Below are 27151 nucleotides of genomic sequence, written 5' to 3' on the forward strand. Positions count from 1 at the left end.
AACAAGGATAAAGTATTTGTGCTTCTTTTCCAGGAAAGTTTCCAAGATCAAAAAAAGCCTCTGTATTATCAAAGAATTTAGTCTCTCCGTTATTTCTAGAGCCTTTTGTTTAAGCACAAAAAAAAAAAAAAAGAGTATATATGCTAAACCAAAAGGCTGTGCTAATGAGCACCATACACAAATCGCCAGCAGCGCTGTGTGACGCAGAAAAGCAGCACAGCAATGTGCACACACAGTGTTGACAGGGGCTGGGTTTTATTGTCTATCCTTAGGAGTTCAATAGTGTTCTTAAATACAGAGATAAAACTAATATTCCTCTTTTAGTGACAGAGTTGACAATAAAAGGGGCAACCGAGTGAAGGAAGTCGGCCTGTGTGCACTCCAGCATGATGTCTGACCAAGGCTTTAGGTTATGACGGTCGGACCGGTGCGGCCGGTTCTTTCATGAAGCTGTGAAAGTTTCAGTGCAATAGAAATGAGAGGTGCCAACATGACCTGCAGAAAGGAAAGAGATGGCTCAGAACCGCGGAGGAGAGCGGCAGGCGCAGCCTACACACGTCACATCCACCCTTCCCTCGCAGGCAGCTGGTGTCGGCCTGGGACACGCAAAGCTCGGCAATACTGACCCAAGGACCGCTCCAGGTTCACAGCACGAGCGGTGAGACCAGCGAGAGGAACGGCGCAGCGAGGGACTCAGTGTTACGACCGCATGCAGGTTCAGAGAAAAAACCCGAGTGCAGCTCCAGCATTGCTGCTACTACCCTCATTGTCCCATACTCCAAACTTTGCACCATCAGCACAGGATATTTAAACCCTAGGTTTAGTTTGTGCTTCTCAGAAAGTGGGGTTTTTTAGTCCTTTTGTCAATAATGGCACAGTACGTTATGCAAAAAAGCTCAAAGACTATTCGCTGGAGAATATAAAATGAGAATTCTTTTCCTCCCATGCCTACAAGAAAGGTAAACAGCATTTTTAAATGATGTAAAGAATGCGCATTAAACTTAGCACAAAACAGGTCAGTGTCATCTTAAATACCACTGCATCCTTTTACCCCCGTTTGTTTGTTTCAAACAAGTATTTCCCACACTCAGTACAGGAAAGAGCTCATTTTATCCCTAGCGATGCACCATTTCAACCAGAAGGCCAGTTCAGGACTGAAACAGTGCCCTTCCACACCTGCAACCAGCCACAGATGTACGATAAACAAACAGGAAAACAAATCTGTTACTGCAGAAGCAGCTGTGAGCAATTCTGAACAAGTAACACTTGCTACACACAGAGCTGGTTTTTTTAATACATCTATTTATACTGGGATTAAAGCTACCAAAGCTCTTGCTTCCAAAATACCTAGCACCTCCACATAGCTCTACAGAAAGCAACACTAAGCAAAGATTTAAGCTTTTTAGGAAGGGTGGGAGCCAGCGGTGCCGGTGACTGAGATGCAACACTTACCTGTGGGTCTTCATGTATCTTCTGAGCATCCTTCTCATAGCTGTCGATGTACAGCCGCACGGTTGCTCCAGCACTGCCAGTACCGCTTAGTCTGAAGATGATACGGGAGCCGTCGGAGAAGATGAGCCGCAGGCCCTGGTACGACAGAAGGGGAGAAGAGCCGCTCAGCAACGCGCCTCTTGGGTACCCGAGGTATTTTCCATGCAACCCAGTGTGGCTATGCCTGACCCGCATGATCCCTGAGCTCCTCCTCTTCAGGGAGCCACAGAAGGCTCCTCTCTTATCCTCTCCCCTCTCCCAGGGGTGTGAGTGTCCCTCCTAACCTAACTCTGGAGAACTCGCTAGAGTTCCTGAACACAAAGAGCGTTACTGCTGTAAGGTCCATCCCCCCAACACTTGCTTGGAAACAAGAGCCAGGGACTGATCCCCTGTCAGACACAGCATTACCAACCCACTGCTCTTCCACAAAAACAGGACGTAAAGAAAATGCTCCTGTCGTCCTACAGGCAAGGCAATAATTCCTGCAGGATTTCTCCATTATTCCTCCCCCTTACTATGCTTCCACATTGAGCTGTTAAACCAATCCATCATTTTTATTTCAGTAATCTCTGGTGACAGGTCACTCATATCACATGTGTTTAATACCTCTGTGACTTCTGGAGCCCGGAACTCAATCCCTCATTACAGCCACCCTGCACTACCACCTGCCCTCTTAGGGGCAAGGACATGAGGAGTGCCATCAGCTCAGGGACAAAGGCATCTAGGGAGGATTCTCTCGCAGCAGCCTGCTGCTCTAGTGCCTCTCCAAGGCAGCAATTTGTCTCACACAGGGCAGGATCCCACCAGCAAACACAGGGCAGAAAAAATTTTCCAAGGGACAAATGCAATGTTTGACTTTAAAGCAGGTACAAACGCAACAGACAAGGACTAAGCCCAAAATACAGAGCGCACCACCCCTCCGAGGTCACGCTCAGCCCAGGTGAGGCTATGCCCACCTGGTTTCTGGAGATGCTTCCATCCACAGGATCACTGTACTCAAAATTATCAGCTTTCTCAACCGTGTAGACTTTGTCACCACACGATAGCTGCTTCCCCACAAAGGAACGGTCAAACATCACTGTCTCCAAATCCTTCATCATTTTGTTAGCTGCGTCTGCATCCACCTCTTCGTAGTCGTATCTACAACCAGTCACCACAAAACAAAGATTAGGGGAGGCTGTAAGAAGTAGCAATGTTTTGTGATGCCCTTGCTGAAACACTGTGGTTTGCCTTATAGATGTTCTCTACCCCCTTACTGGAGGGGACAACGGTAAGGAAAGAGAGGAGAATCTGTGTGCAGCAATATAGCTACAATCCAACGCAAATTCATGGGAGACACTGTAACTGTACCACAGGCATGTGGCGTCAGGAGAGATGAAAGCACAAGTTGTGCTGTTGTGCACCAGACAGATCGAAGACAGAGGGCTGGACTCCAACAACGCTGACTGCAAATAATTTATTCTAATTCTGCCGATAGGATCTCAACAGGTTGCTCACGATAACAGTTTGCCTGAACATCCTCATGTGCATCCCCACAGCAAAATGGGGGTGTGATTGCAGCCCATGATAACATACCAGTGCCAGCTTTGATCTCATTCACCAGGTAAGAGAGGCAGCAGAGTGGCTGAAGCACACATCAGCATCTGAGACTTTGTGCTCTGATTGCCAGTGTGATTTGCACCGCTTTCATTTGCCCGGCTGGCTAGATGAAGCACGCACAGGCTTGCTAACCTGCCTACCACTGCACTTACCTCGCTATGCAGACATACCTCTGGTGCTAAAAGACTGACTTTTTATTCTAGACTTTGGCATTTTTTCCACAGATTTAAATGGCTCAGATGTACGCTGGCTGGCAAGGAGGTGGGCGGAAGGAGAAGGCAAGCTCTTTCATTTGGCAATCTGAGACAGAATTGTCACATAGGTCTTCCAAGCTGAAAGATTTCTACCTAATGCTTTCCCTCCAGACAGCGTTTCCACCTCTGGTTATGTGCAGGTTGGTTCTCACTCCTTCCCTTTTCATCTTCCGTGTCTACCACAGTTCATATTAAGAGTATTTTGGGACCGGACAGAAAGTCAACCAGGTGAGTAACAGCCTAGGAGCTGGGCATCAGTTCAGTGAGACACTGCTATCACTGCAGATAATGCAAACTAACTTGTGATTTGTGGTCTCAAGAGACATACTGTTCCGATGGCAAAATAGCCTCTCGCAGGGAAAAAAAGTCTCCGTTAAAAGAAAAAAAAAAAAAGATACCTTGCATATATAACGTGTACAGCCTTTGCTGACTTTGATACTTACTAGATTCATGTTTGGAGTAACAAATCTTAAACTGGACATCATGGAAGGTTAAGGTGAACGCCCCCTGTTTTATTTAACCCAGGTATGTTGCAGACTGCAGCAAACTGCTCAGGGGTGTTTAAATTACTGCAACAGGACAGTGTTGCAAGTGTAACAAGGCAGGACCAGCCCTGCGGTAGCACCTGCTGGTGCCATTGGTGCCTGGGGCTCCGACCTTAGAGGGTGGGACACAGGACAGAGGTAAGCGTAAAGGCGTCAGGAGCGCTCTCCCCACCTGGTGAAGAAGTTCCTGCCGTATTTCTGCCAGTGATCCTTCATGATGTCCTCCACACTCTGCTTGCGGGTGGCTAGGATGGACAGCCAAGCCAGGACAGCCCACAGCCCATCCTTCTCACGGATATGGTCAGAGCCTGCAGAGAGCCACAGCAGAAACACATTCTCACCCTCTTTCACACGAGAGCCTGTGCTACGGCCCTACCTTGTCTTCTCTCCTCCATTCAACTGGCAGTCGTACAAACTCACAAACGGAAGACATTTCATAAGCTCCATCCCTGCTGTATTGTTAAAACGGTTCAAGACATCATCTGCTTTTAGCTGTAGCCCAAATAAAACATTCGGCTCCTTTTAACACACACACACACTCTCATTGTTCACAGATCCTTAATTCTGTTTCCGAGGAAGTAATGGGGAATGCACACTAAAAAGGTCATCAAAAAAAGGCAAATGCAAAGGAACAGCTTGGGAAGGACTAACATCAACCTCTTCAGGCAGCTGTCACGTACCGTCTGCCAAATCAGCATATTCTGATCAGCACATACTCTGGCTGAGCACCAAGAAAAATGTCAGCCCTCGCTGAGGAAGCCAAACCCTAATGACTCTGAAATTACCCCACAACGGAGAGCAGAGCAGCCCGTCAGGCAGCACCAGCCACCGGGGCTGGCAAACGGCTGCGCAAGGAGAGACCCCATTCACGCGTGGACACCGGCAGAGAGCCTCGCGCCTGCTCTCACTCCCACGCGCCGGGCACTGAAAGACCCTGTTTCGGCTAGCAGGGGGCTCCTCCACAGCGTGCGTGACACAGAGAGTAGGAAGCGGTCAGAGCCTGCCCAGCCTTGCCCTGGGAACACAGCGGACAGGGATTGACGGCGGTGGGGCAGGGACTGCGCAGCACCCAGGCCCTCGGGAAACCCGAGAGGGTGTCGCAACTTAGACGGCACCCTGAACACCTAAATTAAATGAGGGATCGAATGGCAGCCCAGAATACATCCAACTCTGATTCCAGGCTTCTTACGAGTTCGGAGTTGTGCCCCACAGATGCACAACTCCTGAGTTCTATCCTCTGAGCTCTGGAAAACTTCCAAACAGGTATTAGCGAAATCCCAAGGAGCCAGAGCATGCCTGCTAATGCAGAGAGCGCTCCAGAGCTGCCACTTTACTCTCTCAAGAATTACCAGAGTGGGCAATCATCTGGGGAAAAGGGCTGGGGGCTGGGGCACAGGTTACGTGGCGCTTTACACAAATCCCACTATTGTGGACGCAGCCATAAATTACCCTCACGGTCCTTTACAGCGGAGAGAGCTGCACAGAGGTGATGGAGAGGAATGCTAAATAAACAGAAGTCCCATGTGATGTATCAACTTATTGCTGGAATAAAATACCCAAGAAAGCAAGCAGGAATTCTGTCATGTCACATTACTCTAATTGCTCCTGGACTCCAGTCCCACTGGGTCACAGTTTGTTTCAATTTTTACTGGGTCTATTTGGCTGCTCCTTCACCTCTCTCCCCTTCAGCACTCACATTCTGTCCGGCTCCAAACAACTCCTCATTAACTTACTATCAAACAACCTTCCTCACCCCTTTTCATTCCTTAAAGTGCATTTGCCAGATGGACAACCCCCCTTTGAATTGCAGGGGGAGCCCAATACTCCTTAATCTGTCCCCCCACAAAAAACTGCTTCAGTTCCTGGCCACTGCATGGCCAAAATCTCAAACCTCTCTCTCGGCCCCGGCTGCAAATGGAATCATTCGCTTTGATTTGTAATGCAGAGTCACCTACCTATTGGAGGACGGAAAGAAACTGTGAGTTCATTGCTCATACAACAGAGGATGGAAACAATTTTAAGAGAGCTGCTCGTTAGAGACCATCTCCTATCAGCAGCTCCATGAATCATTTGCTGCTTTTTGTTTTTATTTATTTACTGAAATGCCAGTGCCCTCTCATTAACTGAAGTCCAGAATATGAACTTAATGCATGCTGAAAATCACCCAGGGCAAAACTCCAAAATCTTTCTTTACTCATGATTTACTTCAAGATTTCTCTACAGAGATACATTTTCTGAAATTCTCCCTTCCTTCTAACCTGAGGCCAAACCCTGTGTATCAGAATAGCATTCGATTGCTAAAATACTGAAGACTGCTTCAGCCCCACAGCAAACTGCTTTCAGCCAGAGTCTGTGACCCCATTTCCTCAGCTACAGAAAAGATGGGGTAATTATTTTATGTCAAGTTGTGCACCCCAGTTCTACAAAGCACTTAATTTCAGGCATTTGGGGATTTAAGACCATCCCTGCTCTGTGGGACATCCATGCACAGCCTAAAATGTTTTTCTGAAACACGGGGAACAAAAACACTTAAGGTTCGAGCTTGGAATCATCCAACCTAAATTCTCCCAAGGCCCTGTGCCTCGCATATCCTACCAGCTGCCTCTGGTCTTCAAAGATCTTTCAGAAAATAGGGAAAACAGTATCTCAGGGAGAACTCAGACCAGATAAAACGCAGCCTTTGCGCATGAATTAGGTGCTGACCTCCTGCATGCAGGGAAGGTCTCATTTCCAGAGTCAGGATGTTAAAACCATGTGGTAGGTGCCACGGGAAAACTCAGAAACTGCCGAGGCCTCCCAGGAACACGGCGCATTTTGAGCACGCCACTCCGATGCAGAGCAAAATTTGCTCGCTTTAACTTCCCTGCACAAATAATAGTTTTGTGTCACGTGCACACCCCTAGTAAATTCCTTAAGATGTTCACTTTGTTTCTCGGTAACTTAATAACTTGCTTAGACTGTTCAAAGGCAAGTGTTAATTTAAACTTTATAAATCATACCTTGTTTTTAGAAGAGGAAAATGAGGGCCCTATTAAGCTCAGAGATTTAATAGTGACCTGAAACCTTCCCTAATAAAACTGCATGCTTCAAACCATATTTCTTCCAGAAATGAAAACATTTAGAAGGTTTTCCTGGCCACCAAGAGTTGAAAAATACATTTAACATTGCACTTAATCCCCATAGACGCAATGACCGGGCTAGTAAAGAGGCCCTTAAACTTCCTGCATATCTGCATATGCCTTCCTAAATAGCCAAAAGGAGGACTAGCTCTTGCCTGACAAAACTTTCAGCATTGTGTTCGTTTCTACCAGTGATTCTTGCAAGCTTTTGTTTTACTATTTTAGAAGCATTAAAAACTACACATGAAAGAGAAATCCCAAGCTACCCAGCGCAATAAAGAACTAAGAGAAGGAATAATACCATCATTGGTGAAATCAGGAACACTGACTTACCAGTACCAAAGCTTTCCTCTCCACACAGAGACAGTTTGTTTGCATCCATCAAGTTTCCAAAGAACTTCCAGCCAGTTGGAGTTTCATACAAAGCGATCTTTGTAGCATGGGCCACCCTTCAAAGGTAAGAAGGCTAAGTCACGTCACAGCCGGACTCAGCGCTCCCATGTGAAATGCTGCAGTAGGAGCTTCAGTGGCCACCAAGCATCTCCTTTGGGGTAACACTGAAGACAGGTCATGCCACTGTTCTGGTTTTTTACAACCAACAATTCTTTGTGCAGCAATCCTCTTATTTTATCCCAGTGTAACATTTGGGAAATGGGTGGGATGCGCAACTGAAGGATAGATATAAAACACATAGCTTTCCTAACGTGATTTAAGTTGTAGATCTCAAAGCATTTAACAAAGAAAGTATCACTCTCAAATAAACAAAATAAATAAAAAGGTGGGGAGGATCATTTGTTTGGGCTTAGCTGTAGCAAAGAGAAAGAGCCAAGAGCAGAGCCCAGCTCTGCCATGTCCCCAAACAGGATTTAATTCATTAAACTTCACTGCCTCCCCTGGCAGCCAGCCCGCAGCAGCCCTGGCACCGCTTCACCCTTCAGGGGGACCATGCACTCACTCCCCGCCACAGACATGTGTTAAACCACAAAAAAGGGACAGACCCCTCCTCGCAGGGCTCCCCTCCCCTCTCCCACCACACACAGAAGTAGTGCTACCTATCGAGAGCCCCGCTGGTGGGCATGCTCCGGGCAAAGCCACGGACGCCGGTCTGCTGGAAATAAGGGATACTGAAAATATTGGCAGCGATGACAGCAACAGAGTCGGAGGGGTTCACAAAGAAGCCGTGTTTCCCAAGAATCATGTTGCGATCCTGGTGAAGACAAGAGAGAAACAGCTCTCATCCCCACTTAGCACAGAGAGGCTGCAGTGGCAGAAGTTGTTCTACTTGGCAGGCGCAGCCTATAAACCCAACAACTCACAGCGATTTTTTGACTGCACTGAAATAAATACAGAGTTTGAGAAAGTTAAATAGCAACACCTGTATAGCATTGCACCTTCCTGCTGATTTCTCACAGCCTTTAAAACTATTTAAATACAGTTTGGACTGCATTATTAACACAGTAGCCAACTATTGCCACAGTGGCAAACTGCAGCAAGTGGTTCATTTCCATTCACAGTTACAGAAGGGGGAGAGGGAGGGGGTGAAAAAATAAAATAGGTCTTCAACCTCCATCCTCCTCTGCTTAAAAGCAGCTGAGCAGTCACTCCCCCACAGCTGACCAAGGGGCAAAAAAGGTGAATACAGAAGAGCCCACTTACCCCGTCTCCATCAAAGGCAGCTCCAAAGTCATACTCTCCTGTTTTCATGGTCTGGACCAGGTCAGCAGCGTAGGTTAAGTTGGGGTCGGGATGGTGGCCACCAAAGTCCTCCAGCGGGGTGCAGTTCACAGCTGAATTTGCTGGGGCTCCAAGCTCCTCACACAGGATCTTTTTTACATAAGGGCCCACAACTATCACGGCAAAACATGGAAATGAGTCAGCTCTGCCCTCAGTCAGCTCTGCACCAGCCACATAACCAGCCAGGCCTCTGGTCTTCTGGGTTTGGGCCAGTTTATGTGGTTTATTGTACTAAAGCACAAGTGCTCACATCAAAAGCCTCAAGCAGCACAAAGGTGTGCTTAAGCTTGCTCTTATCCAGACACACAAGTTCCTGCCAAAGCAAGCTCTTCAGCTGAGGGGCTGTCCCACTAAATAACTGAAACCACTCACGGGTTTAGAAGTGAGGATAAGCCTATGCCAGGGGCTCAGCGCATGAGCCAGGATCCCACTGTGAAGGGCTTATGCCCCAGGTGCACAGAGGTGTGAGTATGACAGCCCCATATAACAGAACAAAATACATGTGTGATTCACAGATATCCAGCAGTACAACAGGATTTACTGCTCTCAAACACTAATGATGTAGACAATAAAAAAAAAGTAAGTGAGCATAGGAATGGGAATGGTCTGGAGACAAGAGAAACAAGATGGTAAGAAAGCTAGGGTGCTCCTAAAAATGTCTATGGTAAAGAGACTCACAAGCTTGGCTTGTATGTTAATTTATATAAAACAGTCCAACAGCCCCATTTTTGTACTGAAATTTCTATGGGCAGATATTTGCCTAACTGCTGTGACCTCCATGGGACACTGATATTAAGTCTACCAGGGCAGCTCTGACCACACCATCAGTGCTAACCGGCTCTGCCTCTCAACCATGGATTGACGTGTGTGAGCCACACAGCATCCCCCCAAAACCCCACTGATATTTCTGCCCTAGGTCAACTCCTGAGATCAAACATTTGAAAAAAGAAAATAATGTAAAGCCATAAAAACTTTGCCTGCAAAATGCAGGATGTTACAAAACAAAACCCAAATTTAGAGGTGTTGTATAGGAATTCCAGAAAAAAAGCTTTCCCTCTGAAGTAGGTGGCAAAGCCCCAAGGACACCCAGCCACCCACAATGTCCCAAACCTAAGCCCAGCCATACCTCCATGCATAGCGTCTATGCGAATCTTGAGGTGGTTTTTCCCTGAAAGCAGTTCCTTTAATGCATTGAAGTCAAAGATGTTCCTGAGCATATTTGCATAAGCTTCTACCGAGTCCACAATTTCCACTGGGAAAAAAAAAAAAAAAGTAAATAGAGACCAGCTCTCACAGTCTGAAATCTTTGCAGAAATGTAATTTTGCTACACATGGCACAGTGCTGACAGTCCCTAGTGCAAAGGGCCAGGGCTCAGCACAGAGCCTTTGAACATCCCATAGAATCATTTCACAAGGACAACAGTAATGGTCCTATATTAAGAATTTAATTACGGGCTGTCACGGCTAACCAGGTTACAGACCAAACAGACCAACAAAACCCTTAAGACAATCACTGCTATGGCTTCCTGGACTCCTTTCAAGAGGGCTCAGTCCCACTCCACTTACTGGGAGAGTGGAGATTAAAGGAAAAGGGGAAAAAAGTAATATACATACATACAAAAACTGATCTCCAATTTCCACCAAAGTCGATGGGAACTGTGCACCTAATAGTCTGAAAAAGTTGCACCTTTGCAACTAACAGGCAATATAAAGTTAGAGCCCTGAAAACCCCATTAACATAAAAATTCCACTATACAGAAATGGGGACTGAGAAACACCAACTTTTATGATCTTTGATTTATTGTTGTTTTAATTATAAGCATAAGTCACCAGGAGATGGTAAAAAATACGCACAGTAAGCGTTTTTCAAGTCTTCTTTTAATGCATTTTCATCTTTCACTGCTGACTGACAGAAGTCACGTGTGACATGGCTTTCCTACTCACAGAGGCAGCTTTTATATGTGAAACCATGGGGAAAAAAAAATCAAAGATTAAACACTAACACTATAGTTTTTAAACCAGGAAAAGGCACTTTAACTGCAGAGTTGTCTGTTTTGCAAGTACATGTTAATGGTAGCCTTACAGACAAAGTCTCTAATTTTAGTGAAGTTTGATGGATCAGATTTACCTATCCATTTCGTAACAACCACCTTTCATAGGACAGAAACAATGATATAATTAAAGTGTCTATAAAACATGCGATGCAGGCCAAAAAAAAAGCCAGGATGCCACCCGCGTGACCAGGAGCAATGTCCTTGCTTGGGTTCTCCGACAGGTGAGGAGAGGTCAGAATGGCCTCGTCTGTCCTTCAGAAGCACCAGATGTCTTTGCCTGTTTATGGGCTAACTCTACCCAAAAGGAAACTTCCCAAGAAGAACAGTTGTTTACCTGTAAATGGTTTAAATTTGTTCTCCAAGTCGAACTGCTGTTTCCCAATGGTGCTCAGGTCCACGTGGAGATCTGGGCAGATTGCATACTCCTCAATTTTCTTGCTGATTTGGAAAATTTTATCTGTGATACCTTCAGGAGCAGGGCCTGCAAGATAAAATGGGCATATTTTATGCCATAAATGGGGGAAGGCATTAAAGAATCAGCCTGCGAAAGGAGTATACTTCAGAAGTACAGCAAAAGACCTGGGGCTGGGAATACCTCCCGAGGACAGGAATATCAGGGTACGAGGGGAGCAGATCAGTCACTTGCTCCATTTAGGGAAGCCCACTGCTTAGGGCACTGAATCTCTGTGATGTTAAAGACAGTTAAATTAGGTTCCTCAGGGTCAACACAAGAAACAGTCAAACAGAAACAAAGTAAATCAAAACAAACCAAGCGACCTTACCTCCATTGGCAATATTGAATTTAATGCCAAAATCTCCACTGGGCCCACCGGGGTTGTGGCTGGCTGTCAGAATGATTCCACCAATGGCTTTGATTTTCCTGATGATGCAGGACACCGCAGGGGTGGACAGAATGCCATTCTGCCCAATGACCAAGCGGCCAATCTGAAAATTAAAGAGCAAACCAAACTCCTGTGAGTCCCAAATCCTAAAACCAGCAACACCACCAAACCCCCAAACGCTGGCGACAGGTAAACTGGAGCGCCCAGGAAACGTGCTCACGGCAGAGGTGCTGCTTCTCTGCAAGCAAACTCCCTTGTTCCTGGGAGGCTGCCAGAGTTCTCTGCACAGTGAACGTCTGACCCTGCTCTGTGGTGCCCTGTTAGCATTTTCCTTTATGAATGCTGCAGCTCAACTGGACACGGCAGCTTGCACTGAAGAGCTGACCCTTCCAGAGGCACCTAAACAACAACAACAATAAAAAAAACAAACCAACAAGCCCCGTTGGCTATGGTCTCAAACTTTACTTTCAGAAGACACAATGGGACTGAGAGAAGCTAAAAGAAAATAAAAATCGATGATCATCACTACTCCCACGGGACCAGCTGCAGATTCTCTTACTCGCAGCGGCTAACACACCTCCTTCCCATAAATTTAGTAATATCACCGAGATTAAACCCAGACCAATGCGCTAAGCAATACAAGGTAAGCAGGATCCAGTTGCTGGAGTTCATGTAATAAAACAGAAGATGAATATTTTTCTGGAAGAACATGCTCTTTACCATAGCCCCCAAAATGAGGTGACGGAGATTTAAAAACATACCAGACCACTCTCCATCAACCGAGGAGATTAGACCCTGTATACAACCGAGAAAAGAGGAAGAATTCCATTCAAACACAAACCAGAAAACAAAAGGCAGCGTTCCCAGACTGAAGGTCCACATTGGGTGCTAAGCCAAGGGCACTGGATGACTGTGATTCCTCTCCTGCAGCACTGCCTGGTGCTAAGCCCCTGCTTCGCTGCTGATCAGTTATTACATGCTACAGCTGTCACAGACCAGCTGGGCGAGTGAGGTGCCGCTAAAAGAACTGCAGCTCTAGCAAACAACAAGCATAAATGTGAAAGAGCAGTTTATAAACTCAGAGTGAATGCCCTTCTTCCAGCTGGCCATAGTAGCCAGTATTACAGCCCTCACAGCGCCTATCTACCAGGCTGATTGCACTCGTTTATTATGCCACATGTTTAATCTGAAGCAGCCCAACCTACATAGGTTTTGCTTTATTCACCATTCTCAGTCCAAGCCAGCAGACCTTGTCTAGTGTTTTATTCCGGCATCTGAGTCTTGCTCCTTCACCTTCACTGAGAATTAGTGTAGTGCCCAGGAGGCTCCTCTCTAAAACTTCCTCTTTTGTCTCCCAGCTTCCCTTCAAGGGTCACATTCAGCTGCAACACCCCTCTGCAGCAGGGCTCTGCCGTGCCTCGCATGCCGCCCAAGGGATGCTGCAGAGGATTGGCAAAACAAGGGGGTTTTCCTCCCAAACGCAGAGTGGCTGCAGGAGAGCTGGGTGAACACACCAGATCCGTTGTCCTTACCCAACTCGTCCTTCCTGCACAGCCAAACTGCAGCTTTTCTATGTGCACTGCAGCTCCTGCAGCGAGGAAGGAAAAGAAGAAAAACTTGTCCTTGTACAAGCTGCTCTCTGATCTGGGGTCTTCCTTGGCTTTCAGAGGTTTTCAGCTGCCATTCCCCACCCATCCAATGCTAAATCCTTGGTGGTAACCACTGGAAAAGGCTGCTCCGTGTAGCAGTGTGCTGAGTAATTTACACTTTATCTTTTTTAATTCTCTGGAATTTCTTATGAGAAAAATCAAAGGATATAACGATGCAGAAATATCTTTCACAGAATGCTCAAAACAGACCTGTTCACAAGCAGATGCACTCTGAGCAGCGTTTGGGTTACAGCACTTCAAAGCAATCCAGGCAATACTTCAACCCGGTTTTACTGAAAACCCCAATGAAACGCACACAGGCAATGAAGGAGAGCTCCTTCGACCTCCCTCCTCCCCCCAGTAACGCAGGCTGATGCTTTGACACCAAAAACATGTTTTCCATGCCAAGAAAGCCAATGTCTACAGCTGTACCATGTCATCAGTACAGCCTTCCAGTCTTCCTGCATCCCGAGACACACCAATCCTATACACTGTGCCACAGTTACAACTCCAAACAGAGACATGTCTATACAAGCCACGTTAAAGGGACAAACTACCTCGGTCATTTCCTTTAACCAAATAATCATCATTTAAAACACGCAGTGTGATGCTACCAACGTAGCAAGTGTGCTTGGTGCAATGTGGAAATCCCGCTGATCCCACATTGGTAGAGATAACAGTACCTATCTCTGCCACACACCGACAAAAGAGATTTTCACATACTCAAGAACACCACATACATGCACTCCTCATGGTTTTTTTATATTTGAAAACATCCTTGCACTCATCCCTTCTAGTCTATAGAGCAAGATGAGCACAATGCTGATAATCACAGATATTAGGCAGAGCATATCAAAATGATCAATGAAAAATGTCAACACTGGCAGCAAAACCAGATTTTAGCCAGACATGGGCCACAGTGCTGAAAAGAAATGTATGAGAAAAGTCTCAGCTGGTGAAGATCAGTCTAATCTCACCTTTACCAGCAGAAAATCTGTCCTAGTGTCAAACAGTCCAAGCAGCAGGCCTGGCTCTTTGTGCACATTTTTGAGCTCTTCATCTCAGCCCACACACTGACTTAAGGGGAACACATTAATTTTCAATGCCAAAGGACTTTTTTTTCCCCAAGATGGAAAATACGTTGATTTTAAAAAGGAAAAAAAAAAGTTATCTCCTCCTCTTCTCCCATTCATTACTAATTACCCTGTTGTGATCAGATAAGGTTTTCTGTCAAACAAATTCCTAAAAACCTGTCTTTCAGTGTAAAGTTTGGTCTACACTAAAAGACCCAGGACAGACAGCCAAATCTTTTATTCATAAGAAGCAGAAGGAAACAGACAAAACCCCAGTGCCCAAGAGTCTCACAGCGCACAAACCGTGCACTGCTGCAAACAGACAAGCCTTCTGTTCTGCTTCCAAAACAGATTTCCAGCACAATCAGAGATCACTGCAAAGGTTGCCACTCACTTGCTAACTCCCATCTTATTGTGATTTTCAGAGGCTCCTGGTGTACTTATCACATAGCCACAACTTGTACCCGTTGAGAAAGAAACAACCGCGCTTTGCCTTTTCATTTGCCGAGCAGCTCAGAGAGTTTCTGCCAAGCTGCCACTGAGCAGCGAGCTATGGCTTTACCTGCTACTTTGCTTCGGAACAGTATCAGGGTTTTATGATCTGATGGACAGACTATGAAATCCACAGGTGCCAACAGCTTGTCGTATGTCAAAACACAAAACAAGAGCGCACAAAACCCAAGCAGTATTTGTTTCTTTGCTGCATGTGCATTCACACATACTTTTGTCCAACTGCATCACTTAAAAGTAAAAAAAAGAGTCATTTCTGTGCAACCAAACTGAGTTTCCATTAAAAAGTTAACTATAGCAGTTGAATAAAATCTTTGGGGAAATTAAATCTTATAGTGACTTATTTATTATGGTTTTCTGCATTTATCAGCTACACAACTATAGGAATTGAGTCATTTAACGTTTACCAACCCCATTGGCAGCAGCCATTTGGACTATCAGTTCCACTGCAGACTTATTAAGGTATCTCCCATCACCTCCAATTACCATAGAAGATCCCTGTCGATCTCTTAGATCTATGGAAAAAAATATACTCTGGATAAAATTCTGCAAATAGTTCATCTTGGATTCAAAATAAAAGGTCTTCTTCCGTAGTCCACTGGTTCCTGGTTTCTGATCATTGTAAGGAGCTGTTGGCATAGTCAGCACAGGCAGAGGAGTATCTTCCATGTTCTTTTTTCATATAAATGCATTTAAAAAGTTACGCCAAAATACAAAAAAAATCAATCCTGACACCAGCAATAGCCCACCTATTAGACAGAAGTTCAGTGAAGTTGCTGAGCACCCAAAAATAGCTCCCTGAACCTTGAGCTGAAGGTAGTTTCTGTAATAGAAGACGTTTTCTTGCACTTGTTGTAGAGGATCAATGTCACCGAGAACATCCAATTCCACGCTGCTGTCCCTCACTGAAATGGCTGGGAAAGGATTTTTCTCTTCTTTACCATCTCCTGCTCTCCACAGGCATAGCTCCTTGCCATTCTGCGCTATCACCCACTGGAGCCCAGCACCGTCAATCCATCTGGTTCTCCCTCAGGGCAGGGGTGCCGGGGGACGTGGCGAGCAGCTCAGCCCTCTGCTCGGATGCGCCGATGGGCTGCCCTGGCGCAGAGCTCAGCGTTTCACCAGCCAAGCAGATCTGCATGGCAGTGCCAGGCCACTGGCCGGGGCCGGCCGTCACGCCGCTCCCCAGGGCGGCAGGTCCCCAGGGGGTAAGCCTCCAGCGGGCATGGCAGCACTCCGCTGGAGTTATTTTGCAAAGCCTGGTGAGTTAAAGGTCACTCTTAAAATGGAAGGCAAGAGATCTGTTAGCTAGTTCGCTCACACAGCTCCTGCTCTGACAACCTGACTTCTCCATGGTCTCCCTCTCAAACCCAGGAGCGTTATGCACAGGGAGTAGTGGGTCAACTTTTGTTTGACTAAGAAAAAACCCGAGAGTAGCTAAAAAGCCACAAGACCAACAGTTGCAATTGCATACCCACACAAGTCTCACTAAGGGCAAGTGTATGCATTTGGAGTCACTAAAAACCACAAAAAAATTACCAAATGTCTGATAAAGCTATTCATTTTGGAGCAGCTTAAACACATACAGAAGAGAGACAGATACCAAGAAACTTCTGTGAAGCATCATCTTCCTGAATAAGGGAAAGGTAACTTTGAATGCTACGTTGAAATTAAGAGTTTCCCCCAAACCTCTTCAAGAACACTCGGAGTCCTCTGTCCATGCTGCTGGAGACAACTTATAGATATTACTGAAGCAATTAAAGAACATACACTTTATCACGATTCAGTTTGTCCCCTTATTAGAAGCAGAGAGGGAAAGGAGATGTGTACACAGCTGAATTGTGACAATTTACAAAGGTAAAATGCTCACGGGACTGTTTCCGAAGGTGCTGATTCTGTCATTGCTCCAATAATTGACAGATTTTATTCCAAGGGGTAAAGAGAACCTGTTATATGCATCAGCACATTAAAGTTGAGCTGGGTAATCTGTATGAGACTGAGGGGAAACCTCATGGCAGAAAAACAACTTTAGAGAGAAAGGCTCTACCTGATGATCTATGAAAGTTGACCTGGGTCCTCCAAGGGAGCTGAAGAGCCAGGTGAGCTTCCCTAGGGAAGGAATTTAATTCAGGTTTGCTCTCAGAAAGCAAAGCTATTTGAGCCATCTGCGGGACCCCAAAGGCTGCTGCCCCACACACCCCTACCCAGGCTCACCCACAGGGCAAGCACTGGCTTTGGTAAACACCAGGATGCTGCAGGGCGCCGGCCTAAACACACCGCACACAAACCGTGCCGCCTCATCCATCCAGAAATCTCTTAGCTCACAGCCCCAGAGGCAACTTATTTAGCATGGGCTCAGAATTTCATTCCTTAATTCCTCTCTTTTCCCCACCAAACCACAAGTAATGTGTACAGAACTAGCACAACACATATTGTACATCAACAGTGAGATTGCCTGGGATATGCAGCTAGAAACAATTGGTTTGCGTTTTGTACATCCATGCTATTTCAGCATCCGGCAGCTGAGATGCCTTTTATTTTCATGCAAAGGCAGAGGTTTCCCTCTAGTGGCACAGAAAACAAAATCCAGCTCCCAAAATGAGCTCTGAAGAGCCTCACGCCAGACAAGTCTCCTGGCAGGAAAAGGCCTAAGCAAGCTCCTTCCCTTCTTACTCCCACAAGATAACTTACTGCCCTGAAAACGCTGCGGCATTAAGTGACAGGAGGAGGGCACAGGCCACTAACCAGCTCCCGCGGCTACACAAAGAAGATGCACATGGACTTACTGGCAGAGAAAAGGCCTATGGAGGGTGAGAAATTTGTGTGTGTAATTAAGCACACATGTACTGAACAAAGGAATCAAACTAAATTAAGCTGGGGAGGAAGGTGACGGTCATTAGTGCCATGCTTATGTACATGAAATGCAACACGTTCTATCTATAGGCACTAAAACAGTGCATATAAAGCATAGGGTAAACAATAGCATATACACCAACCCTGCCTTTGGGGAGCCTACCTGGTCCCAGGGCCTTCCTGCAGCACATGCATCACTATTTGGGATAAACTAAATCACCAGTAATTAGCCAGCCAGGACCAGTACAGAGGTTCATGATCATATGGTTGCCAAAAGATTCAGAGGTGAAAAAATGCTCACCAAAGGTGGATCCTGACAACCTTAAGGACTGGAGAAGAGACTGTGGAAGTATCATTTGATCTGTCATCTGGGGGCTTTGCTTGGATGACCGTGATCATTACAGATCACTTACAGGCTGGAAAGGAATTCAGCAGGTCATCCACTCCCACCCTAGAACTGATGCAGGATCAAATACGCCTAGGGCATCCTCCAGAAACCTGATACAACTTGGTTCTTGAAATCTTTGTCTTTAGGTAAGCTGTGCCAGTGCATAATTAGCCATGCAGTTAGAAGTGTTTTCCTACAGTCTGCTGTCCACCTTCTTTGCTGTGGGTTAAGTCCTCCAGAGCTGAGACAGAAAACAAATTCATCATAATCCTCTTCCTGACACAACTCACACATTAAAAAAATCCCTTAGCACACAGATGCTGAGCGCCCTCTCTTTGCCACAGTAAACAACCCCAATCTCCTTAATTTTTCCTGTTGGTCTTTATTTCCTCCGTCTCTTACTCCTCATGGCAGTGAGAGGCTGGTGAGGGTGTTTTCCCATCCAAACAGCTGATCTGCCACAGGCAGGGACATCTGCTGGCTTAGCTGCCCTTTAATTCCCTTGCACTTCAGACATGCAAGAACAGAGTTAAATCAAGAAACTAACTGTTGACTTTGGTTAATGATAATAAAGGCAAACAGGGCTATTCTGAGAGGACTTAAACTTCAGTAAAACTTTGCAGAGCACCCAGCTCCTCCCTTGGCTCGATACAGTCAGCTCCTGTGCCATCCCTTCTCCCCCGGCGTGAGCTCTGCCATCTTCCCTCATCCCACCCACCCAGGCCTGCGGCTGTCTGCAGCCTTCCCCAAGCCTGGGACCAGGCAGCCAGGCTCTCCCGGCTTCACACCCCAACACTACCCCACCCTTAGCACAGCCTTCCTCCGAGATCGAGCTACGATCTCGTATTTTGGAGTGAACAATAACTGTCTCTTCTCATCCCCTGCAAACACCCTTGGGGCAGGCTTCTCCAAGGTGCCAGATGCCCTCTCCTCCATCAGCAGCCCTTCTTATCCTCTCCTTTCAGCTTATGCCCATTCCTCTCTCCCTCCTCTCTCTTCCTTCCATGAGCAAATAAAGCCAATGCACCTGCTGTAGAGCTGTGTTTTGCTGCAATCTTTCTTTTCCAGCTTTGCAGGAATTTTTCTGACAGCAAACAGCTGGTAGTAGGCATTACCTCTTTATGCTCTTTTTCTGTGATTAGTAAAAAAGGTACACAGCATGAAATCTCAGGGAACAAGTGGAGTAAAATCAGGTATTTTACACCTATTTTGTGACTTGCCTTTAAGACAGAAATCACATTCCCCTAACTCCTGCTCACAGAACAGTTCCAATCCCTGAGCTGCCGCCTGCACGCTCACCGTAAGAGGGTGCCAAGAGCCCTGCACAACCCTGCTGCTCAGCTGCCAAAACCATGCACTTGCTGCCTGAACACAGCTCTGGTCCAGGCAGCCACTGCTGCGTGACGTTGGGCAATACCAACACAAATGGCACCAACATAAAATAAACAGACCAAATGCAAGCCTGTTAGTCATACACTGAGTGTTGCCTCAACTGCAGAACTCTTGGTTTCTGTAAGAATTAATTAAAAATCTAGGTTTTGAAGTTGCTGTAGAGATTCCAGAGAGGCAACAGATCTGCCACCATCTTGACAGCACGAGTGCATATACATGCAACCACGTACATAGAAGTCACTCCAGAATTAAGAGACAATTTTCTGTACCTACACTGCACCCCAGTTAAAATTAAGAGACAAGCTACAGGGGTGGCAGAGAAAGGGCTCTGCAGGGCTAGGGATGAAACCACCATCTGCAGGGCTGCTACAGAGTGACGGGCTGCAGGTTTGTCACACAGGCAGAGGCTGATCCACCCTTTTCCTGGAGAGAAATACACACCAGCAAGCAAGATTGAGAAACGTTCTGTTCAAAGGTCAGCTCTTCAAAGAACATCCGTATCTGCATGTTACCTTGGACTGCCCTGGCATTTATTGTCCTGCCCCTGCACCAGGGGATGGAAGAGGGATTCCAGCTGGTTTACCTCAAGCAGACACAAGAATGCTCCAGGATTTCTGGCCCCAGCCTAGTGAGAGACAGCCCCTTGTCCCTGGGTCCTCCTAAACTGAACCCAATAAATCCAGAACTACAAAATGCCGACAATGCTGTGGAGCAGAGGGAGGGCACTGGCTGGCTCAGCCAGATGCTAGCGTGACATATCTGCTTAAACCTTGCAGGATCAGGGACAGAAGCTCTGATTTGAGCTGTACAGAGCCAAGCTGATGACTGGTAGCAAACCAGTAACTCGCTGTATGTATACGTGCTAGTGAGGTGGCTACACGTAGTGGGGAACAGCACAGACAGAGGGGAGAGCGGGAGACATACACCAGCATTTTCTCAGAAGCTCACCAGGATGTGCTAGAGAAGCTTTGCCTGTGGGCCCAGCAGTCAAAAGCAGCTTAAGTACAGCAGCAGGAAAGAGGGCTGGAAGGGCTGTGCAGAGGTCACCTAGAGCCTGCCCTAGGCAGGGTCAACCCTACCCAAACCATTCTCATTAGAGGTTTTCCCAGGCAACACACTCCTTTCATTAGCCTTAAGCTTCCCAAAATGCTTTCTAATGCCTAACCTAAACCTCTGCTGTTGCAATTTTAATTCTTGCCCTATCCCCAGCAGGTCAGAGAACAATTCATTACCTTCCTCCCTGCAGCATCATCACAGACGTTCGCAGACTGCCAGCATGCTTCCCCATCTCCAGACTAAGTTCATTCCTTCCTCATTGACCCCACCTGCCCAAACTCAGGTTATTCCTGCTGGAGTCTCCCCTAAGACGACTGCACCCTCTCTGAGGGGCAGTACCCCACAGCAGGATCACAGTCCTGGTGAGACTATTTCCTAGGTTTCACTGACAACAACCTTATTTAAAAATCTAGCAACAACATTTGGTTTTTTGGATAACTGGATGGTACTGCCAGCTGTCTTTGTGGTCTGCTCATTAGATCTGCTGCTTAGTGTGTTACTCTGCAACCTGCACAATTACTATAAATGTACATACTACATTCATATTTTATTACTTCTGCCTATGCATCCTTCACGCACTTGCTCTTACTGATATCCTATCTTATTTCTGTTTCTTTCTAAGATATGTTCCAGTTCATCATTTGAAACATTAACCAATACATTGGCTAGCTGTGAGAGAACCCCACCATAGCGCATTTCTTGATGCTGCTGCAGCTCAGTCTTGGCATAATACCATAGCACCTATTCAGTCCAGCTCACCTATCCCAAACTTTGCCTTCACAAAGAGAAGGCATTAGACTTCCACCCTGCTGTCCTACCAGCAGAACCGGAGCTAAGGTTTCTGGTCATGCAGAGTCATTGTTCCAGGAGATTACCGTTAAATCCCCGTTAGTATGAATTTCAACTCCATCTGCTGGATTTGCAGAGATTAACTGCAAAGCACCTTAGCTCTTCCTTTGAGCCAGAGTTTCATTATTGTAGAGTTCCAAAAAGGCACTGAAACCGGACAATCTGACCGCTGCTTTAATAACCCTCAATTGTAAACTGATATGAGCCAAATAACTTTACAAGCAAAAGGAAGTTAAGCTAGCGTAAAAGCAGTCCCCAAGCTGTAAGAGCTGCTGCATGCATGGTTGTCTTCTAAAACCTGCCATAATCTGAAGCCAGGATATATCTGTATGGGAATGCTCAGGGCATAACCAGTCTCTATTTCCTTACTTCAGATAGCACGTCTCAATTTCTCCTTGGGCTCCTGAGAAAAACTGTAATACAAGACAGACCAGAGGTTTTTCCTAATGGCCTGCAGGACCTAGCGTCACTGCCTCTAATTCTGGTACACAGGGATTGCTTTTTGGAACAACTTCCTTTATCATCACTTTAGTTTGATATTTTTAATACCAGCTGCTTTTACTTAAAGGGAAGATCTGACCCTGAGGACTGAGAGCATTTCTTCTTCAGGATAATGACAATTGCTGAACGGATGAAGGTCTGTAAACCGACAAGGCTAAGGCTGACTGCACAGTGCTGCGTGGAAACAGGAACAACAACAAACGTCGGTTACAGATTTCTTAAAAACCAGGTAAGAAAACAAGTGAGGCTGACGTAAAGGTGAGCAATAATGAACACTTCGCATCAGTAGGCCCAAAGCAGATCACAGACATGCCAGTCCCACTATGCCCACCCTTCCACAGCTGGGATGCTGAGTCCAGGAACACGGGCACACTCTAGCCAGGACCCCAACATGGCTATCCAAGCTTGCACTGCACCACACTGCTTATTATGGGCTCAGTGGCACCACTGGAATGGAAACTGGTCTGGAGGCGATGGCGGAACAACACAAAGAAAAAGGGAGCAGGGCTACAAAAAGTAGAAAGTGGCAAATAAAGGGCTGCTGAGCAATGCAATCGAGTTTAAACACTTGGTTTCCTTGGGATAATTGAGTGGGGGAAAAGGTTAATAGCATTGAAGCCAGGAAACCAAACTGTCTAGGGTACAGAGCAGTATTTCTAACAAAAGCATTGTTTGTCCTGCAGCAGCAAAACAAAACCAGGCTAGTACTTAACATGCAAAGCACTGCCTGGCATTCAAAACACCTCCAAGCAATTTGCTTTAATGTAGCTACTTTGCAGCACTTTGAAATCTGTTTATTTAAGAAGGAACCAGGGGCACAGAAAATTTGTTGAACAGCAGGTGACAACATTAATGAATCAACCTGATGCTAACTATGTGATCAGATCTAGATTTCTAGCTTCATTTCTGTGATTTTTGCCTATTTTTGACATAAAGCTATGTCATTCTACTCTGACAAATGATACTCTGACAGGAGCTTTTTAATTACATGAAAAAAAGCTTAAGAGTCAGAACTATGTGTCAATAACATGAAGAAAACCTGGCACACAGACCAACCTAAAGCAGGCAACCTACACTGGATGCCAACTGAGAATGGCAAAACTAACAGTCTCTATTTTAGTTTACTTATATAAAAGCAAACATAAATAGCATGAACACTCCTTAATCGTGCAACTACAAATTGAGTTGTTGCTAACTGATATATAACTAAGTACTTACACTTGACCACTCCAGATGGAAACAAAACTAAAAGTCACTTTAGCCTCCTTTCCTTGTAAAGCTAACAACCATGAACTGTGGTTTCTCAGGTTTCTCCTGTGGCTTGAGAGGACCATTCAACAAGATCTTAAAACTAAGTGATTTTGAAGTATTAATCCAATCACCTCTTAATCCCTGGAACCAGAAATACAGTTTTCCAGCACTTGCTTTGGTACAGGTGGCTGGCTGGCTGACTTTGGATCAGTGAATACAGCCTGGTATAACATACCTTGTTAATCAAGCAATCAGAAGAGCCATGTTAGAAAATACTGTAGCCCAAACTTCTCTTCATTCTACTTTTATTCCTTACTTCTTGTTTTCGCTTCCACTACATTCATGCTGTAACTACATTCCAGTCCTTCCTCACATGCATTGTAACAACCATTTCCCTACAGACAGAACAGTGCTGTTTGTTCAGTGTCCAGACAGGGCAATGCAGCCACCTCTGGAGTTTTCCCTATGTTACTCAGTATTTTTCAGCATGAGAATACTGTCTTTCTCTGAGATGTGCCTGCTGGAGTCAGGAGACCCTCCAAGAGCCCCAGCACTCAGACAAAACCACAGCCTCCAGGAACAAGCGTTCCCTGTTCTGCAGTACACTTTCTTACCAGTTAACACTAGTAGTCCACCCTTCTTTTTGAAGGGTAGGCAACTTCTAGTTACTTCACATTTATTATGAAGAAACACGATTTTCATAGGCTCTTACTCAACTACAGTGTGGTAACTATCAGAGAAGCAATACTTGCAATTACAGAGAAAAACCACAAAGCAAGTGTCCCCTAACCATTCCCCAATAGGAAAGCAAGTACGTAGGAATTTATTAAAAACTAACATTTTGCATTTGCTAAAGAAACTTTCTATTTTTAGTCACCTCATTTCTTGGAACCTGATGGTTTTGCCATTCTTTACTTTGGCAACACAAAACCTGCACCGTCTTATACCGGCCAGTGCCACTCAAACTTGGCCAGCAATTTTATGTCAAGTTTTCAATGACCCTGTGTTCTGCAAATCACTTCACTGTACCTCCTTCTGGTTACTTGTTCAGGCTATTCATTTCTTAAAGAATTTGGGGGATATTTTGCTCTTCAGTGCTCCCCTTTTGAGGTCTTTTTCCTCCTCTCTTTTAAATTGGATATTTACATCTACATTTTTGCAGTGCTTTTGACCTACCACTCCTCTTTGAGTCTCTGGGGGGAAAAAATGGGCTAATTCCATGGCACTCCACCGTACTCTGGCAAGCCTATACTACTACCTCTGTTCTGCTGTAATAAGGCTATGAAAAACCTGCATCAGTAGATGAATGGTAATGCTGTAATAGTGCCAAATTTTTGCTTGAAATAGTCTAACATTTTGTCTCAGGCCATGGCCTTTATCTTGTTTTACAAATTAAAAATCCAGAACAAATGATTTTAAAGTAAAACTTCTCACTTCATCTACTAGTGTCTTGGTTCTTAATCCACGTATTCTTCCACCTGTTTTCTTCCTCTACCTCCTGTTTCCTTTCTTGCCTTTCTAGAACATTTTCCTGACTTTAGAGCCAATTCTATCCTAGCACTCTGAATTCACGCGGACAAAATACAAGTCAAATGCCCGTTAGCAAGTGCACCCCTTGGGACCTGCTTCTGCAACTCTGGCAGAAAGCTCAGTGCTGCAATGCTGCACGTACGTGAGCATCTGCACAATCAGGGTGGAGGATTCAAGTAGCAACTGGCCCTTGACCCCACTTCCCAGTAAGACACCTCATCAGACCCCAGCATGGTATCACCCTCACATCCTTGCTTACTTCTGGGAAAGGGCTGAGGTTCTGATGATGAACTCAGCCTGGAAGGCTGCCACATCCAACCATGCCCTGGGGTGCACATCCAAAAACCTGCACAAACTAGGGCTTTATCCCTGAGAACAAGTCTCCCAGTCTGCTTATTCATAGGGATCCAAGGTGCTGTCTGTGTGTGCAGTCAGGCAAAAATGCTGTATGTTTCTACTCCAACCCTTTCTTAGAACAAATAAATAAACAAGTGTCTGCCGCTTTTCTCGTCAGGGTAGGCTGCACTATCCATCACTTCCACAGGTGCACACAGCAAGGCCGGTGCTGCTCAGGGATGCTGGGACACAGACTGAAAGCTAACAGCTACCACAAATCACAAAAGACAAATTTCTACATGGCTTAAAAAGAAACAGTTATTTGCTTTTTTTATGCCATAAGGCAGCAGGTATCTCTAATTAGTTTTTTTTTGTTTCTTAAGAAGCCAGACACTTAAAAGGCACTGAGGCACCTGACTGCCACTGGGAGGCTGAAATACGTAACTAAGGTTTTACCCTGATGTCCAACCCTAGCCACCAAACATCCTCAGCCCACTCCCTCCTCGTTGGTCTATGAGGAAGAATGTTTGCTGCTGACAAGGAGTCAAGTGACCCAGGAGACGGGGATGTTTCTCATTTGAAAAAGACCAACCATAGTGAAAAACCTCCCTCTGCAAATTCAGTTTCAGTGCAGCTATCCCTATCAGCTGTGCCTGCTGGGCTTCTCTTGGGCTGACCAAGTGACAGAACAGAGAGGGATCAACAGGAATGAAGTCTCCAGCAGCCAGATGCAGTCCAGCATCGTGGAATTCTGTGTTGCTCCCCACCCTGCACACCTCACCACCTCCACGTTGCACCACTGGTTTTGCTGTTAGCTAAAAAACACACCCATGGCCCTGAGCAACAAAAAGCAGTACCAGGAAAACTGCACGCTCCTCCCCACCTCCGCACTTGCACGCGTCTGACTGCTCCTGCACGTACCACAGGGAGGTAAGGCTACCGGGTCACTTTTACTGCGTGAGACACGAGCTGTCCCCACGCTGAGCCTCCCCAGCGTATGTGTCACTCGCTGATTTGCTTCCACGCCACGTACACGCAAAGCGCCAGCGATTTCCCGCTGCCGCGGCCAGCTCGCCGCCCCCCGCCGCGGGACCAGCCTCCGGGCCGGCCCGGGGGACTGCCGTCTGCCCGCCGAGGGGCAGGGAAGCGCCGGGAGCGCAGAGCCCTACCCCGTTGGCGGCAGCGATGCGGACGATGAGCTGGATGGCGTCCCTCATGTAGAAGCGGCCGTCCCCCCCCACCACCAGCGTGGCCTCTTGCCGCTCGGCCGGCGGCACGGTGGCCAGGATGCTCTGGATGAAGTTCTCGGTGTAGTTGGCATTGCTCTGGAAGACGGTCACCCGCTTGCGCAGCCCGCTGGTGCCGGGCTTCTGGTCGCCGTACGGCTGGGTCTTCACCGCCGCGATCCGCACCATGGCCGGCCGCCGCTGCCAGTTCCGGGCGGCCGCGGCCCGGGGCGGGGGGAACCGCGGCTAGGGCCGGCCCCGCCGCCGCTCCCGCCCCTTAAAGGCGCCGCCGGCGCCGGGAGACGGGCCGGGGGGTCCCGGTGTCGCACCGTCGTTAAGGAGGCGGCGGAAGGCCGACAGCCCTCCTGGCGAGCCGCGGATCTGCGCGCCGGCAGGTCTCGGCGGGTGCCGGCGCCGGGCTCTGCGGGGAGAGGAAGGCGAGGTGCTGCGACCGGCAGGGGCTGCACCAGCACCCCCGGGGCCTAGCCCCCTGCCACAGGGTCACACGCTTGCTTAGGTTGGAAAAGACCTTTAAGATCATGGAGATCAACCATTAACCCAGCACTGCCAAGCCCACCACTAAGCCATGTCCCTAAGCACCACATCTGGACGTGGGGACTCCACCACTGCCCTGGGCAGCCTGTTCCAGGGCTTTACTACCCCTGCCATGAAGACATTTTTCCTAATACCCAAACTAAACCCCCCTGGCACAACTTGAGGCCATTGCCTGTCCTCCTATGGTTTGTCACCTGGGAGAAGAGACCAGCCCCACCTTGCTACAACCTTTCATGCAGCTGTAGAGAGTGACAATGTCTCCCTGAGCCTCCTTTTCTCCAGGCCAAACAACCCCAGTTCCCTCACACACCCGTAACACTTGCGCTCCGGCCCCTACGTGTCCC

General features: G+C 46.8%; 1 protein-coding gene across 1 annotated transcript; it reads right to left on the reverse strand.

The window, feature by feature from the left end:
* Window positions 1-231: 231 nt before the first annotated feature.
* On the reverse strand, window positions 232-26547 carry PGM1 (phosphoglucomutase 1). The gene is made up of 11 exons (XM_037404236.1): window positions 26196-26547; window positions 11579-11741; window positions 11131-11277; window positions 9869-9994; window positions 8665-8855; window positions 8061-8215; window positions 7342-7457; window positions 4062-4197; window positions 2448-2631; window positions 1453-1587; window positions 232-495 (listed from the first exon to the last, which is right to left on the reverse strand). Exons 1-11 carry the CDS (start codon window positions 26439-26441, stop codon window positions 406-408), a joined length of 1689 nt encoding a protein of 562 aa, XP_037260133.1. The 5' UTR covers window positions 26442-26547; the 3' UTR covers window positions 232-405.
* Between the last annotated feature and the right edge of the window lie 604 nt (window positions 26548-27151).

Source organism: Falco rusticolus, chromosome 11 (genome assembly GCF_015220075.1).
Source record: "Falco rusticolus isolate bFalRus1 chromosome 11, bFalRus1.pri, whole genome shotgun sequence".
NCBI lineage: Eukaryota > Metazoa > Chordata > Aves > Falconiformes > Falconidae > Falco > Falco rusticolus.